The 11921-nt window shown below is 40.7% G+C and overlaps 3 protein-coding genes across 10 annotated transcripts; 1 reads left to right on the top strand and 2 right to left on the bottom strand.

The window, feature by feature from the left end:
* On the top strand, window positions 1701-11703 carry LOC8083564 (IMPACT family member in pol 5'region). 8 transcript variants are annotated; one of them, XR_002455244.1, is made up of 8 exons: window positions 1701-2062; window positions 2389-2430; window positions 2516-2631; window positions 2815-2920; window positions 2997-3050; window positions 11066-11258; window positions 11395-11442; window positions 11545-11703. XR_002455244.1 is itself a non-coding variant. In XM_021465396.1 (6 exons), exons 1-6 carry the CDS (start codon window positions 1772-1774, stop codon window positions 11174-11176), a joined length of 720 nt encoding a protein of 239 aa, XP_021321071.1. In that variant the 5' UTR covers window positions 1701-1771; the 3' UTR covers window positions 11177-11529. The 8 variants fall into 8 exon arrangements, 2 of the variants coding, with proteins under 2 accessions (XP_021321071.1, XP_002445644.1); XR_002455241.1 differs by adding an exon at window positions 4187-4416 and having other exon boundaries at window positions 1707-2062; window positions 11066-11442; XR_002455243.1 differs by lacking the exon at window positions 11545-11703 and having other exon boundaries at window positions 11395-11529.
* Window positions 5082-5838, bottom strand: LOC8083563 (SH3 domain-containing protein C23A1.17). Its single transcript, XM_002444486.2, has one exon. The coding sequence runs from the start codon at window positions 5771-5773 to the stop codon at window positions 5282-5284; it is 492 nt and encodes a 163-aa protein (XP_002444531.2). The 5' UTR covers window positions 5774-5838; the 3' UTR covers window positions 5082-5281.
* LOC8083562 (SH3 domain-containing protein C23A1.17) lies at window positions 8357-9246 on the bottom strand. The gene has a single exon (XM_002444485.2). The coding sequence runs from the start codon at window positions 9057-9059 to the stop codon at window positions 8559-8561; it is 501 nt and encodes a 166-aa protein (XP_002444530.1). The 5' UTR covers window positions 9060-9246; the 3' UTR covers window positions 8357-8558.

The following is an 11921-nucleotide window of genomic DNA, read 5'->3' as shown; positions in this document are numbered from 1 at the left end:
TTTCTTGGTTCCACAGGGACCGGCTAGCTTGCAGATGGGTGGGCGGATCTGTTTTGATGCACTTTTCATATTATAAAGTGGATTAGATGAAAGTTATTTTAATTTTATCCTAATTCCCTTTAATATGTGTGGATAATATGAATATTAATGTATTCAAACATGCCCGTGGTAAGGAGTGCCATTGGTTGCAAACTGAGCGTAGTTGGTTGCCTTTTTTTTGGTGTAATCTGTCCATTCAAGTTGAAGTCCCTGACTTAGACATAAATGTTCGTGTTTTTCTAGAATTTAATCTAGGGTTTAGTGGCTCTGGGTCTCAAAAAAAGAGAGGAAGAATTGGCTGTGGGATATGCAGAGAAAAAATTAGATTGCTCAAAGACACTTCGTTTCTACGTCTAATCAAATATTATTACAAAATAGATATAAAATCATATAAGTGCTAGAAAATTATACTATAAATTTTTTTACACTCCACATGATGAGAACTATAGTGTAAAAATATTGTTTTGCACTGAAATGACCATTTTGCCCCTCTTCATAAATAGACAAAGATAATCATGGTTAATTAGTTAATATATTAGTAAGATACTAAAAATACTAAACAATATTTTACATTATAGTTCTCATCATGTAGAGTGTAAAAAATTTTATAGTATAATTTTTAGCACTTATATGATTTTATATCTATTTTGTAATAATGTTTGATTAGACGTAGTGTCCACCAACAAATTTGACAAGAAACGGGGTGTCTTTGAGCAATCTAATTTTTTCTAGTGTCTGCTGGCAAATGGCCACCATTCTGTATGTTTCACAACTAATTCTAAAAAAAAGGTGTGACATTGTTAAATGAAATAATTCGATGGAATTTGGATCTTTAGCTTGAGTACATTGAACTGGATTTCCTCCATTTCAATTGAACTATATTCACTAGATTGGACGTAGATTTTCCTTTGATGGCTTTTCTTTGGACATGGATTTCCTTGATAGCTTTTCTTTGGATGTGGCCATGTTCGCTTGAACTTACTAACACGTTTTATAAGTCATTGTATAGTGTAAAATACTTTCCAATATCAGCATAAGTCAAATTTCAGCGGAACGATAGTCCATTACAAATTCTACTCTCGGGTCTTGTTTGAATGTACCCGTATGGTTAGGGGTGGAGCTAGATATAGATTAGGGGGTGCAAATGCACCCTCCAAAAATTAAAAAAACTACGATCATATCTAAAATTTCACCATATATGCATCCTTTATAAAGAATGTTTATGCACCCACAAGCTAAGTGCACTCTTCTAATTTGCTCTAGCTTCGCCACTGCGTATGGTTGTATTTACATTGATTTATGAGTGTTGGAGTGTATTTCTGAGTAAAACTTAGGTTTAATTTTCACTTCACATATGCATTGAATAAAATACGAGTGCATCTAAGCGTGTCCAAAAGTTCCCGTAAGTCTTTACCAGACGAAAGAAAAATTATATTAAATCTATAAGTGTCAAAAAATTCCTAGAGGTCTTTTTTAGACGAAAGAAAAATTATATTAGCTAAATGCATCATCATATTAAAGCGCTGTGATGGCCGTTTTTGTTCACATAGGCAGCCTGGCTCTACACAATTCGTCGTGGACTTCCGTTTGTTCTGCGAAACAATAGCCAACGCTGACCCCACCTGTCACTGAGTAGGAACCCACAAGGCCCAGCGAGCAGCTCCTGCCGGTACACGGAACCCGGGCACCCACGCACGGACCACGATTTCCACCAAGCCACGCGCCCCGCGACATGGCGGCGGTGCGCCTGCGGCTGCGCGTATCCCCACGCCTCCGCTCCATTCCCCTCCTGCTCTCCCAGCCAGACGCCGCCACAGTCCGGCGTAGTTTCGCCAGCGCCTCACCAGGCCCCGCACCGGCGCGGGCCATGGCGGGCCCGTCCTCCTCCTCATCCGCGACGCCCTCCCCGTACACGACGCTCGTCGGGCGCGGGAGCTGCGAGCGCGAGATCAAGCGCAGCAAGTTCATCGCCATCGCCGCCCCCGTCCCCAACGAGCTTGCCGCCATGGCCTTCCTGGACCAGGTTGATCTTCCCTCCCAATATCCAGCTGCAGCAGTATCTGTGCCTCATCTGTAGTTAGCGTTGCGATTTCGTTGTAATTGCGGTGCCCCATTGCTTTGCCTGGCCGATCAACTAACTGGGGGTAATTTCAAACACTAGAATATGCTGCATCGAGGAATTCATCCATGTAACTTCAAACAGTGTTTCCACTCATCCCCATTGCAAACTAATTATCCATGCTAAAGAGTAAAGAGTACTTGACTATTTGTGCAATTTCTAACTCTGTTTTCATTTTCAAACACAGTAAGTAACTAAGTTAACTTGGTCCACTTGGTTTTGTGTGATAGGTCAAGGATCCACGTGCCACCCACAATTGCTGGGCATACAAGGTTTGTAGTTCTAGTTCCATCTCAAACTTGCCATTTATGTGTTAAATGTTAACACTGAACTTATTTTGAATGTATGTGTGTTTAGCTGGGAGAGCAATTCCGTTACAACGATGATGGTGAACCTTCTAGCACAGCTGGGAAGCCAATATACTCTGCCATCATTTCCTCTGGCATTGATATGGTCATGGTGGTTGTGATTAGGTAATCATTTTGTCAAGTAACACACTTCATTTATATGTTCTCAATCATGACCTTACTGATCTGTTTTAGTGACTTGTAACTTGTATCATCAATACAAATGCACACTCCACCACATATTTTGACATGACTCACTCGTGTAATTATCACCTTACCCTATCTCTCTGTTTTGAATGGCATGAATAGATATTTTGGAGGCATAAAACTGGGAACTGGTGGACTGGTGAGAGCTTATGGTGGGGTTGCTTCTGAATGTCTTAAAGATGCTCCTACTTGTCTTGTGAAACCAAAGGTGGTCGATGTCTAATTCTTTAGTATTTGCTTTTTTTATCGATATAATGTTCTTACATGGTGTGTTTACATTCCAGGCTCGTGTGGGTATGGAGGTACCATTTGATCTTTTGGGCACGGTCTATCATCAGGTGATTATCATTAATTCATCATATTGCTTGGAATGTAGAGCACACATGTAAAACTGGATTTTACCTACCCTTTTTTTTTGTCCTTGATTAAAGCATAATCTACTATGAACTGTTTTAAGCATGTCTCAGTGCATTGATGGTGTGTAGAGCGCTGATACTAATTAGAAATTATCCTTGAAAAAGCTAGGTCTAGGCTATCTAATTTGCATGTTCACTTGCTATGTACATGCAATAACATACAGAGGCTGTACATAATTGTTTGATCTGCCATGCAGTGTGTATGTTTTCTATTACCTGCATAGTTACTGACCTGATTCCAGTACCTTCTAGAACATCTTTTTGCCTGTCACACTCTGTTGCTCATGCTGGTGTTGGCAGCAGGGCCGCTGTTGTCCCCCTTCTCTTTCCTCCTAAGGACGGTTAGCCCTAGGGCAGCTGCTCCCCTTTTCCCTCCCTATCCTCCTCCCTCTTCCCTGGTTAGTGTTCACAGTACTGATCAAGCGAACAGTACTGTACCATTCCCCTCAATTCTTCCTCAAAATCCTCTCTTTAATCTCTGGTGATCCAGACATATAACAGAAACTGAGTAGAGTTGACCTCTTAATTTCTGAAACAGTGACCGTAGTTATTTGTAACTGTCATAATGAAGTACGATCAATTATGACACCTATTGTTGTCGCAAATCCTATTGAAGTGGTTCTAAGTAGTATTACTTTGTCAATGCTAGCATATGCTTGTGCTACACAAGTTCCTGAAAGTTAATACTGAATAATCGCATTATGTAATCTTGTATTGGATGGATCTATGCCCCATTAAGGGTGGTAGCAATAACTGCGCTCTAAAACTGACTATAAATCGAGTACCTCTGTTTATTTTCCAAAACAAAGCTTAGTGAACTGCATTATCAAAAGAAAAAGCTTAGTGAACTGATCATGTGATCTTAGCTAGTCCCCTGAATTGACTTGTTCTTTTTTTTTTTAAAAAAAAGATCCTAGTTATCATGTACTTCTGCTGCCTACTGTCACTTCATTCTCTGTTTTATCCATGTTCTTTTAACATGGTTATGCATTGCTGCGTCTCTTGCTTGATTTGTACTTTCAAAAGCATATGTATGACTGAATTAAATGTTCAAGCAGCTGCAACATTTCCAAGCTGAAGATATTAAACAGGACTACGACACTGGAAAAGATGGTACTGTTATGGTCATGTTCGAAGTGGAATATGAAAAAATTGAGAATCTTGGAAATGCAGTGAATTCAGCTTGTAGCAGGAAAATAGAACTATATCTATAAACCGCAAGCACGGGTGAAGGATGATTTTCAGTTGGTACAACTTCAATTGGTCGAGTGTGTGGAGACACTCAATCGTATGTACTTGCAAGCCTCTAGTTCTTATTCATTTGCCTTGCTACTTATTCTGGAATCCCCATGGCTTTTTTCGAGGTATTTAGCGCCTTATTTAACTTCTAGGCCATATTGAACTGCTCCAGTGTAAACTGTACAGCCTGCTATTTGATCTCGAGGGGCATTCTTGCCTTCTAAATGTTTTTGTAGCTACTAGCTATCATGCTCTGAACGACACCAGTGTTTATATAAACTGATTTCACCATGAACTTGCCATGCTTCTCCCACTCAATTTTGCTGTCCTTTGCACTACTTAAAGCACACCCAAAGAGTATGTTAAAGCATACCCGAAGAGTATGTCATGCAATCTTGTTAGTTGTTGGTCAACTTTTCATCAAGCCACCGTCTTAAGGTCAAGTACATCTCTTACTATGGATTTACTGTACAAAGAATTCTTGTCCATTGTCCTTCAGGAACACATTGCAACACCAATATCAGACCAAAAGTCAGTATTGCTTCCATTACCCTCTACCATTCCCCTTCCTTTTAGATAGATATGTTTAATTTTGAGGAGATCATTCCACACGGGGGAATTGGTATTTTTAGCTTTGATATGGCACTAGGCACATCATGATGCCACTTATATTATTGGATAAGAATAATGTAGAAATCTCATTCTGCTCAGTAATGCATAAAGAACAAGTAATACTTTATTAACAGCAAGACAAAATGGTACAATAGACTGGCTGCATTCACAATCACACCACATGCTAGCCAAGATCACCCAAATAGCAGAGCAAACATGACATACACACTGAAAATGACAATATACGATGAATCAAACTCCTGACTAACAGAAAATAAGAAAAATCTCTCACTAGACAAATTTCAAGGGTTGGTGGTTTGTGGGGATGGGGCGGTGAGTGGAGGCACCTGGAGTCCGGGAATGGTTGGGATTGTTGTTGGAATCGTAGTTGGAATGGATGGCACAGTAGTGGGGATTGAGGATATTGGTGGCAGGGTAACCGGTACTTTAGGAATAGCTGGTATGGTGGTTGGAATCACCGGGTTTGGGAGAGATGGGATTGCGCCAGCAGCTGTTGGTGGCAGAGCTAACTTTGGGATAGGAATAGTTGGGATTGTCATCTTCGGGACCGCTGGAATGGAAGGCATTGGAGGCAGCGTCAGCGTGGTTGGAACTGCTGGTATGGAAGGCACTGGAGGCTGTTTGGTTGGAACCGCTGGAATGGATGGCTGAGCAGGTGTGGCCTCTGGCGCAGCTGCTGTCTCCAAAAGATGTCGAGCTGCAAAGCTGCCATTGAAGGCAGTTATGGCTAGGAGCAGGACGAGAAGACGGCAACCAGGTCCGCTACGAGCCATGGCTATTAGTGCGTGTATTTGGCTATTTGCTTGGGGGTATTAGAGATGTTTTGCTCTTTGGTGATGCCTGTGAAGATGAGACCTGATGCTGGGACTATTTATAGCAGTATGTGGTCAGGTGAGCAAGACTGCAAGAGCAATGGTCATCGTTGGTTGTTCACCTGTATCTGGCTTCTGAACTCACCTGACCTTTGGTTGTTTATCTGCCAATGTGCTTTAAGGTATCAGGTATAGTTTGATCTGTGAGTTAGGAGGTTCTTGCTCATTTGTTGAACTGAACTTTTGATAGGCGTTCTACTTGTTGGATATGTTGCTCTAACCTTTTGACTGGATCGTTGAAGTAAGGGAGTCCGCAAAGAATTTCAATGCATCTGACAATGAGAAATTAAGAACATACTCCCTCTGTCCGAAAAAACAATGCATTTCTAGATTTTAGATAAGTCAAAAAAACAATGCCCCCTTCTGTTTCCTCCTAAGGATGGTTAGCCCTAGGGTAGCTGCTCTTGTTTTTCCTCCCTACTTTCCTCCTTCCCTGGTTAGTGTTCACAGTACTGCTCACGTGAACAGTACTGTGCCATTCCCCTCAATTCTTCCTCAAAATCCTCTCTCTAGAGATGTGATCTGACTCATATAACAGAAACTGAGTAGAGTTGAACTCTTAATTTTCTGAAAGTGACCACAGTTGTTTTGTATCTGTCATAATGAAGTACTATCAATTATGAAACCTATGGTTGTCCAAATCCTATTGAAGTGGTTTCTTAGTAGTATTACTTTGCCAATGCTAGGCCGCTAGCATATGCTTGTGCTACTTGCATTATGTTATCTTGTATTGGATGGATCTATGCATCATTGAGGGTGGTAGCAATAACTGCACTCTAAAGCTGATTGTAAATTGAGTAGCTCTCAGTTTATTCTCCAAAACAAAGCTTAGTGAACTGCCTTATTAAATAAATAAATAATAAATAAAAACTTAGTGAACTGATCATGTGATCTCAGCTCCCCTGAGTTAGCTGCTGCTGCTTCTTCTTTTTAAAATCATAGTTATCATGTGCTTCTGCTGCCTACTGTCACTTAATTCTCTGTTTTATCCATGTTCTTTTAACATGGTTATGCCTTCCTGCATCTCTTGCTTGATTTGTACTTTCAAAAGCTATGACTTAATTAAATGTTTAAACAGCTGCAACATTTCCAAGTTGACATTTAACGGGACCATGACATTGGAAAAGATGGTACTGTTATGGTCATGTTTGAAGTAGAATATGAAAAAATTGTGAATCTTGGAAATGCAGTGAATTCAGCTTGTAGCAGGAAAATAGAACTATATCTATAAACCGTAAGCACGGGTTAAGGATGATTTTTCAGTTGGTAGAACTTCAATTGGTTGAGTGTATGTGTGGAGACACTCAATCATATGTACTTTCAAGCCTCTAGTTCTTATTCATTTGCCTGGCTATTTATTCTGTAATCTCCATGGCTTTTTTCACCCAGCATGTAGGCACCAGAAATATTCAGCGCCTTCTTCGAGCTAACTGCTAGGCCATATTGAACTTCTCCAGTGTAAACTGTACAGTCTGCTATCTTTTGACTTTCACCATGATAATGGATTCATAACCTTTTTGATTATTTGTTTTGGTTCAGTGTGCTGCCATGATGGATGATATCTTCTTTTTAATCACATTCTTCATGGTAAGCCACATAAAGATTTTGATCTTGAGAGACATTCTTGTCTTCCAAATGTCTATGCTGCTATCAAGCCCTGAACGACACCAGTGTGTACATAAACTGATTTCTTTGTGAACTTGTCATTCTTCTCCCACTCAATTTTGCTGTCGTTTGCACCACTTACAGCCAGTGGCGGAGCCTGACAGAAAAGCAGGGGGGGGGGGGGGGGGCGGAATTTATACCAATGATGCGTGGTTGAGTCAATGACCTGACAGATAGCTAGCTCCACTGTGGCATGCTTACGTTTAGAACGACGTTTCTGGGCTGTCTTGCTTGCTTGGCTATGGCAGCTCATGCTTAGTCATGGTCCATTCTTTATGCTCCTCAAGTCTTCAAGGCCTAGACGTATAAGCCATCCTATTCTTCTTCATTGTTTTGCAGCAGCCAACAGTCAGACAACAACCAATGATATACGGAGTAGTGGCTACCATGGAGGAAGGGGGGGCCGGTGCCCAGTTTGGCTGCCACTACCCTCTGTCTGTGCTTACAGCACACCCGAAGAGTTTGTCGTGTAATCTTGTTAGTTGTTAGTTGTAACTAGATCAAGCCATTGTCTTAAGGTCCAGTGCATCTCTTACCATGGATTTACTGTACAGAACATTCTTGTTCCTTGCAAATATTGAACGAGGCTGAAAATTTGTCCTTGAGGGACACATTGCCACATCAAGTATCAGACCCAAAGCCAGTATTTTCCATTACCCTCTTCCATTCCCTTCCTTTAAGATAAATATGCTTAATTTTGAGGAGGTCATTCCACAAGGGGACTTGGTAATTTTAGCTTTGGTATGCACTAGGCACATTATGCTACCACTTATGTTATTAGATAAGAATACTATAGAAATCTCATTCTGCTCACTAATGTATAATAAAGACCAAGAAATACTTTATTAACAGCAAGACAAACTGGTACAATAGACTGGCTGCATTCGGAATCACACCACATGCTAGCCAGGATCACCCAAATAGCAGAACAAACATGAAGTACACACTGAAAATGACAATACACAATGAATCAAACTCCTGACTAACAGAAAGTAGGAAAAGTCTCTTGCTACAACGAACTTCAAGGGCTGGTGGTTTGTGGGGATGGGGCAGTGAGTGGAGGCACCTGGAGTCCGGGAATGGTTGGGATTGTTGTTGGAATCATAGTTGGAATGGATGGCACAGTAGTGGGGATTGAGGGCATTGGTGGCAGGGTAACCTGGACTTTAGGAATAGCTGGTACGGTGGTTGGAATCACCGGGTTTGGGAGAGATGGGATTGCACCAGCAGCTGTTGGTGGCAGGGCTGACTTTGGAATAGGAATGGACGGAATTGGTGGGATTGCTGTCGTTGGGACCGCCGGAATGGAAGGCATTGGAGGCAGCGTCAGCGTGGTTGGAACTATTGGTATGGAAGGCACTGGAGGCAGTTTGGTTGGAACTGCTGGAATGGATGGCTGAGCAGGTGCGGCCTGTGGTGCAGCTGATGTGTCCAAAAGATGTCTAGCTGCAAAGCTGCCATTGAAGGCAGTCAAGGCTAGGAGCAGGACGAGAAGACGGCAACCAGGTCCGCTACGAGCCATGGCTATTAGTGCGTGTATTTGCTTGGGGGTATTAGAGATGTTTTGCTCTTTGGCGATGCCTGTGAAGATGAGACCTGATGCTGGGAGTATTTATAGCAACATCAGCATGTGGTCAGGTGAGCAAGAGCAATGGTCATCGTTGGTTGTTCACCTGTGTCTGGCTTCTGAACTCACCTGACATTTGGTTGTTTACCAGCCAATGTTCTTTGGAGGTATCAGTTATAGTTTGATCTGGGAGTTAGGAAGTTCTTGCTTATTTGTTGAACTGAACTTTGGATTGGCGGGTCTAGTTTTTGGATATGTTCCTCTAACCTTTTGACAGGCTCAGTGAAGTAAGGGAGCCCACAAAGAATTTCAATGCATCTAACAATGAGAAATTAAGAACATACACCCTCTGTCCAAGAAAAAGAATGCAATTTTAGTTTTCAGATAAGTGAAACTTTTCTATGTTTGATCAAGTTTATAGAAAAAAATATAAACATTTATGTCTTCAGTTAAGTTTACTATAAAAATATATTCCATACAGACTTACAGAGTTGGCTTTACATCTAATTGTTTGATCTGCCCTACAGTGTATATATGTTTTGTATTACCTGCATAGTTACTGGCCTGATTCCAGTAACTTCTTGAACATCTATTTGCAAACTAGAAGGTTTTCTGTTAGTAGGTTTGGTTATGTCATATGATTCTTTTTTGTTAGGTAATTTAAACACTCAATATATATTAATATATCTAGAAAACTTATTGTGCTAATGTTATTATTTGGTTTAGTATTTTGGGACCCTAGTAAGTGTTATGTACGTCAGTTTAATCTTTCAGAACATACTGTTTTGTTCACATGTTGGACCAATATACTACTGTGCAGAATTGAACACATAATAGTCTATTTACACTGAGGCTCTATCACTGTTAACCCAGTATACAACTGTGATGGGCCAAATAGGCGCTGGTGGGCAGGCAAAGGATGTCAGGCAGCACTAGTGCAGCCGCTGCCACCACCCCTGCAGGCTACTGATAAACCCTACATCCAGTTAACCTTCAAGCCTTTTTATCTCTTATTTAGGATCATAATTGTAAAGATTCCATCTATAGGTTGCTTAAGAGTCTCAGACTTAAGTCACCTTCTTTATAAATAGAGAGGAAACATACGTGGGGAAATAAAGAGGATGAATTAAGAGGTTTAACCTCTCACACTGTTGCCCATGCTGGTGTCAGCAGCAGGGCTGACGTTGCCCCCTTCTCTTTCCTCCTAGTTAGCCCTAGGTCAGCTGCTCCGCTTTTTTCTCCCTATCCTCCTCCCTCTTCCCTGGTTAGTGTTCACAGTACTGATCATGTGAACAGTACTGTGTCATTCCCTGCAATTCTTCCTAAAAATCCTCTCAAATCTCTGGTGATCAACACATATAACAGAAACCGAGTAGAGTTGAACTCTTAATTTCTGAAACAGTGGCCATAGTTATTTTAATATGTCGTAATGAATAATTAAGTAATGAATTGTGACACCTATTGTTGTCCCAAATCCTATTGAAGTGGTTGTAAGTAGTACTCCCTCCACTCCAAATTGTAAGTCATTCTGGCTTTTCTACATACATAGCTTTTACAATTTAGAATAGAGGGAGTATTGCTTTGCCAATGCGCATATGCTTGTGCTACACAAGTTTCTGAAAGTTAGTATTGAACAGTTGCATTATGTAATCTTGTATTGGATGGTTCTAGGCCCCATTGAGGGTGGTAGCAATAAGCCAATAACTGTGCTCTAAAACTGATTGTAAATTGAGTAGCTCTCTGTTTATTTTCCAAAACAAAGCTTAGTGAACTGCCTTATAAAAGAAAAGGCTTAGCTCAGCCAGTCCCCTGAATTAGCTTGTGCTTCTTCTTTTTTTTTAAAAAAAATCCTAGTTATCATGTGCTTCTGCTACCTACTGTCACTTAGTTCTCTGTTTTATCCGTGATTTTTTAACATGGTTATGCCTTGCTGCATCTCTTGCTTGATTTCCAAACTGAAGATATTAAACAGGGACTACAACTCTGGAAAAGATGGTACTATGATGGTCATGTTCGAAGTGGAATATGAAAAAATTGGGAATCTTGGAAATGCAGTGAATTCAGCTACATAGCAGGAAGATAGAACTATATCTGTAAACCGCAAGCATGGGTTAAGGATGATTTTTCAGTTGGTACAACTTCAATTGGTTGAGTGTAAGTGTGGAGACACTCAATTGTATGTACTTGCAAGCCTCTAGTTCTTATTCATTTGCCTCACTATTTATTCTGGAATTCCCGTTCAAAAAAAAAAACTATTTATTCTGGAATCTCCATGGCTTTTTTCACCCAGCATGTAGGCACCAGAAATATTCAGCGCCTTCTTCGAGCTAACTGCTAGGTCATATTGAACTTCTCCTGTGTAAACTGTACAGTCTACTATCTTTTGAATTTCACCACGATAATGGATTCTTGACCTTTTTGATTATTTGTTTTGGTTCAGTGTGTGGCCATGATGGATGATATCTTCTCTTTAATCACATTTTTCATGGTAAGCGACATCAAGATTTTGATCTTGAGGGACATTCTTGTCTTCCAAATGTTTATGTAGCTACTATCATGCCCTGAACGACACCAGTGTTTATATAAACTGTTTTCATCATGAACTTCCCGTTCTTCTCCCACTCAATTTTGCTGTCCTTTGCACCACTTACAACACATATGTCGTGCAATCTTGTTAGTGGTTGCTTTTAACTCTTTACGAAGCCATCATCTTAAGGTCAAGTGCATCTCTTACTATGGATTTAGTGTAGAAAACATCCTTGTTCATTGCAAATATTGAACAAGGCTGAAAATTCGTCCTTCATGGACACATTGCCA

Source organism: Sorghum bicolor, chromosome 7, assembly GCF_000003195.3.
Source record: "Sorghum bicolor cultivar BTx623 chromosome 7, Sorghum_bicolor_NCBIv3, whole genome shotgun sequence".
NCBI lineage: Eukaryota > Viridiplantae > Streptophyta > Magnoliopsida > Poales > Poaceae > Sorghum > Sorghum bicolor.
This window is presented reverse-complemented; position numbering and strand designations above follow the sequence as displayed.

Bases quoted from the DNA above. Each gene is read 5' to 3' on its own strand.
- LOC8083562 (XM_002444485.2), bottom strand. From the start codon at position 9,059: ATGGCTCGTAGCGGACCTGGTTGCCGTCTTCTCGTCCTGCTCCTAGCC.
- LOC8083563 (XM_002444486.2), bottom strand. From the start codon at position 5,773: ATGGCTCGTAGCGGACCTGGTTGCCGTCTTCTCGTCCTGCTCCTAGCC.
- LOC8083564 (XM_002445599.2), top strand. From the start codon at position 1,772: ATGGCGGCGGTGCGCCTGCGGCTGCGCGTATCCCCACGCCTCCGCTCC. The intron at 2,431-2,515 runs GTTTGTAGTTCT...ATGTGTGTTTAG, and splicing joins ACAATTGCTGGGCATACAAG to CTGGGAGAGCAATTCCGTTA. The intron at 2,921-2,996 runs GTGGTCGATGTC...TTTACATTCCAG, and splicing joins CTTGTCTTGTGAAACCAAAG to GCTCGTGTGGGTATGGAGGT.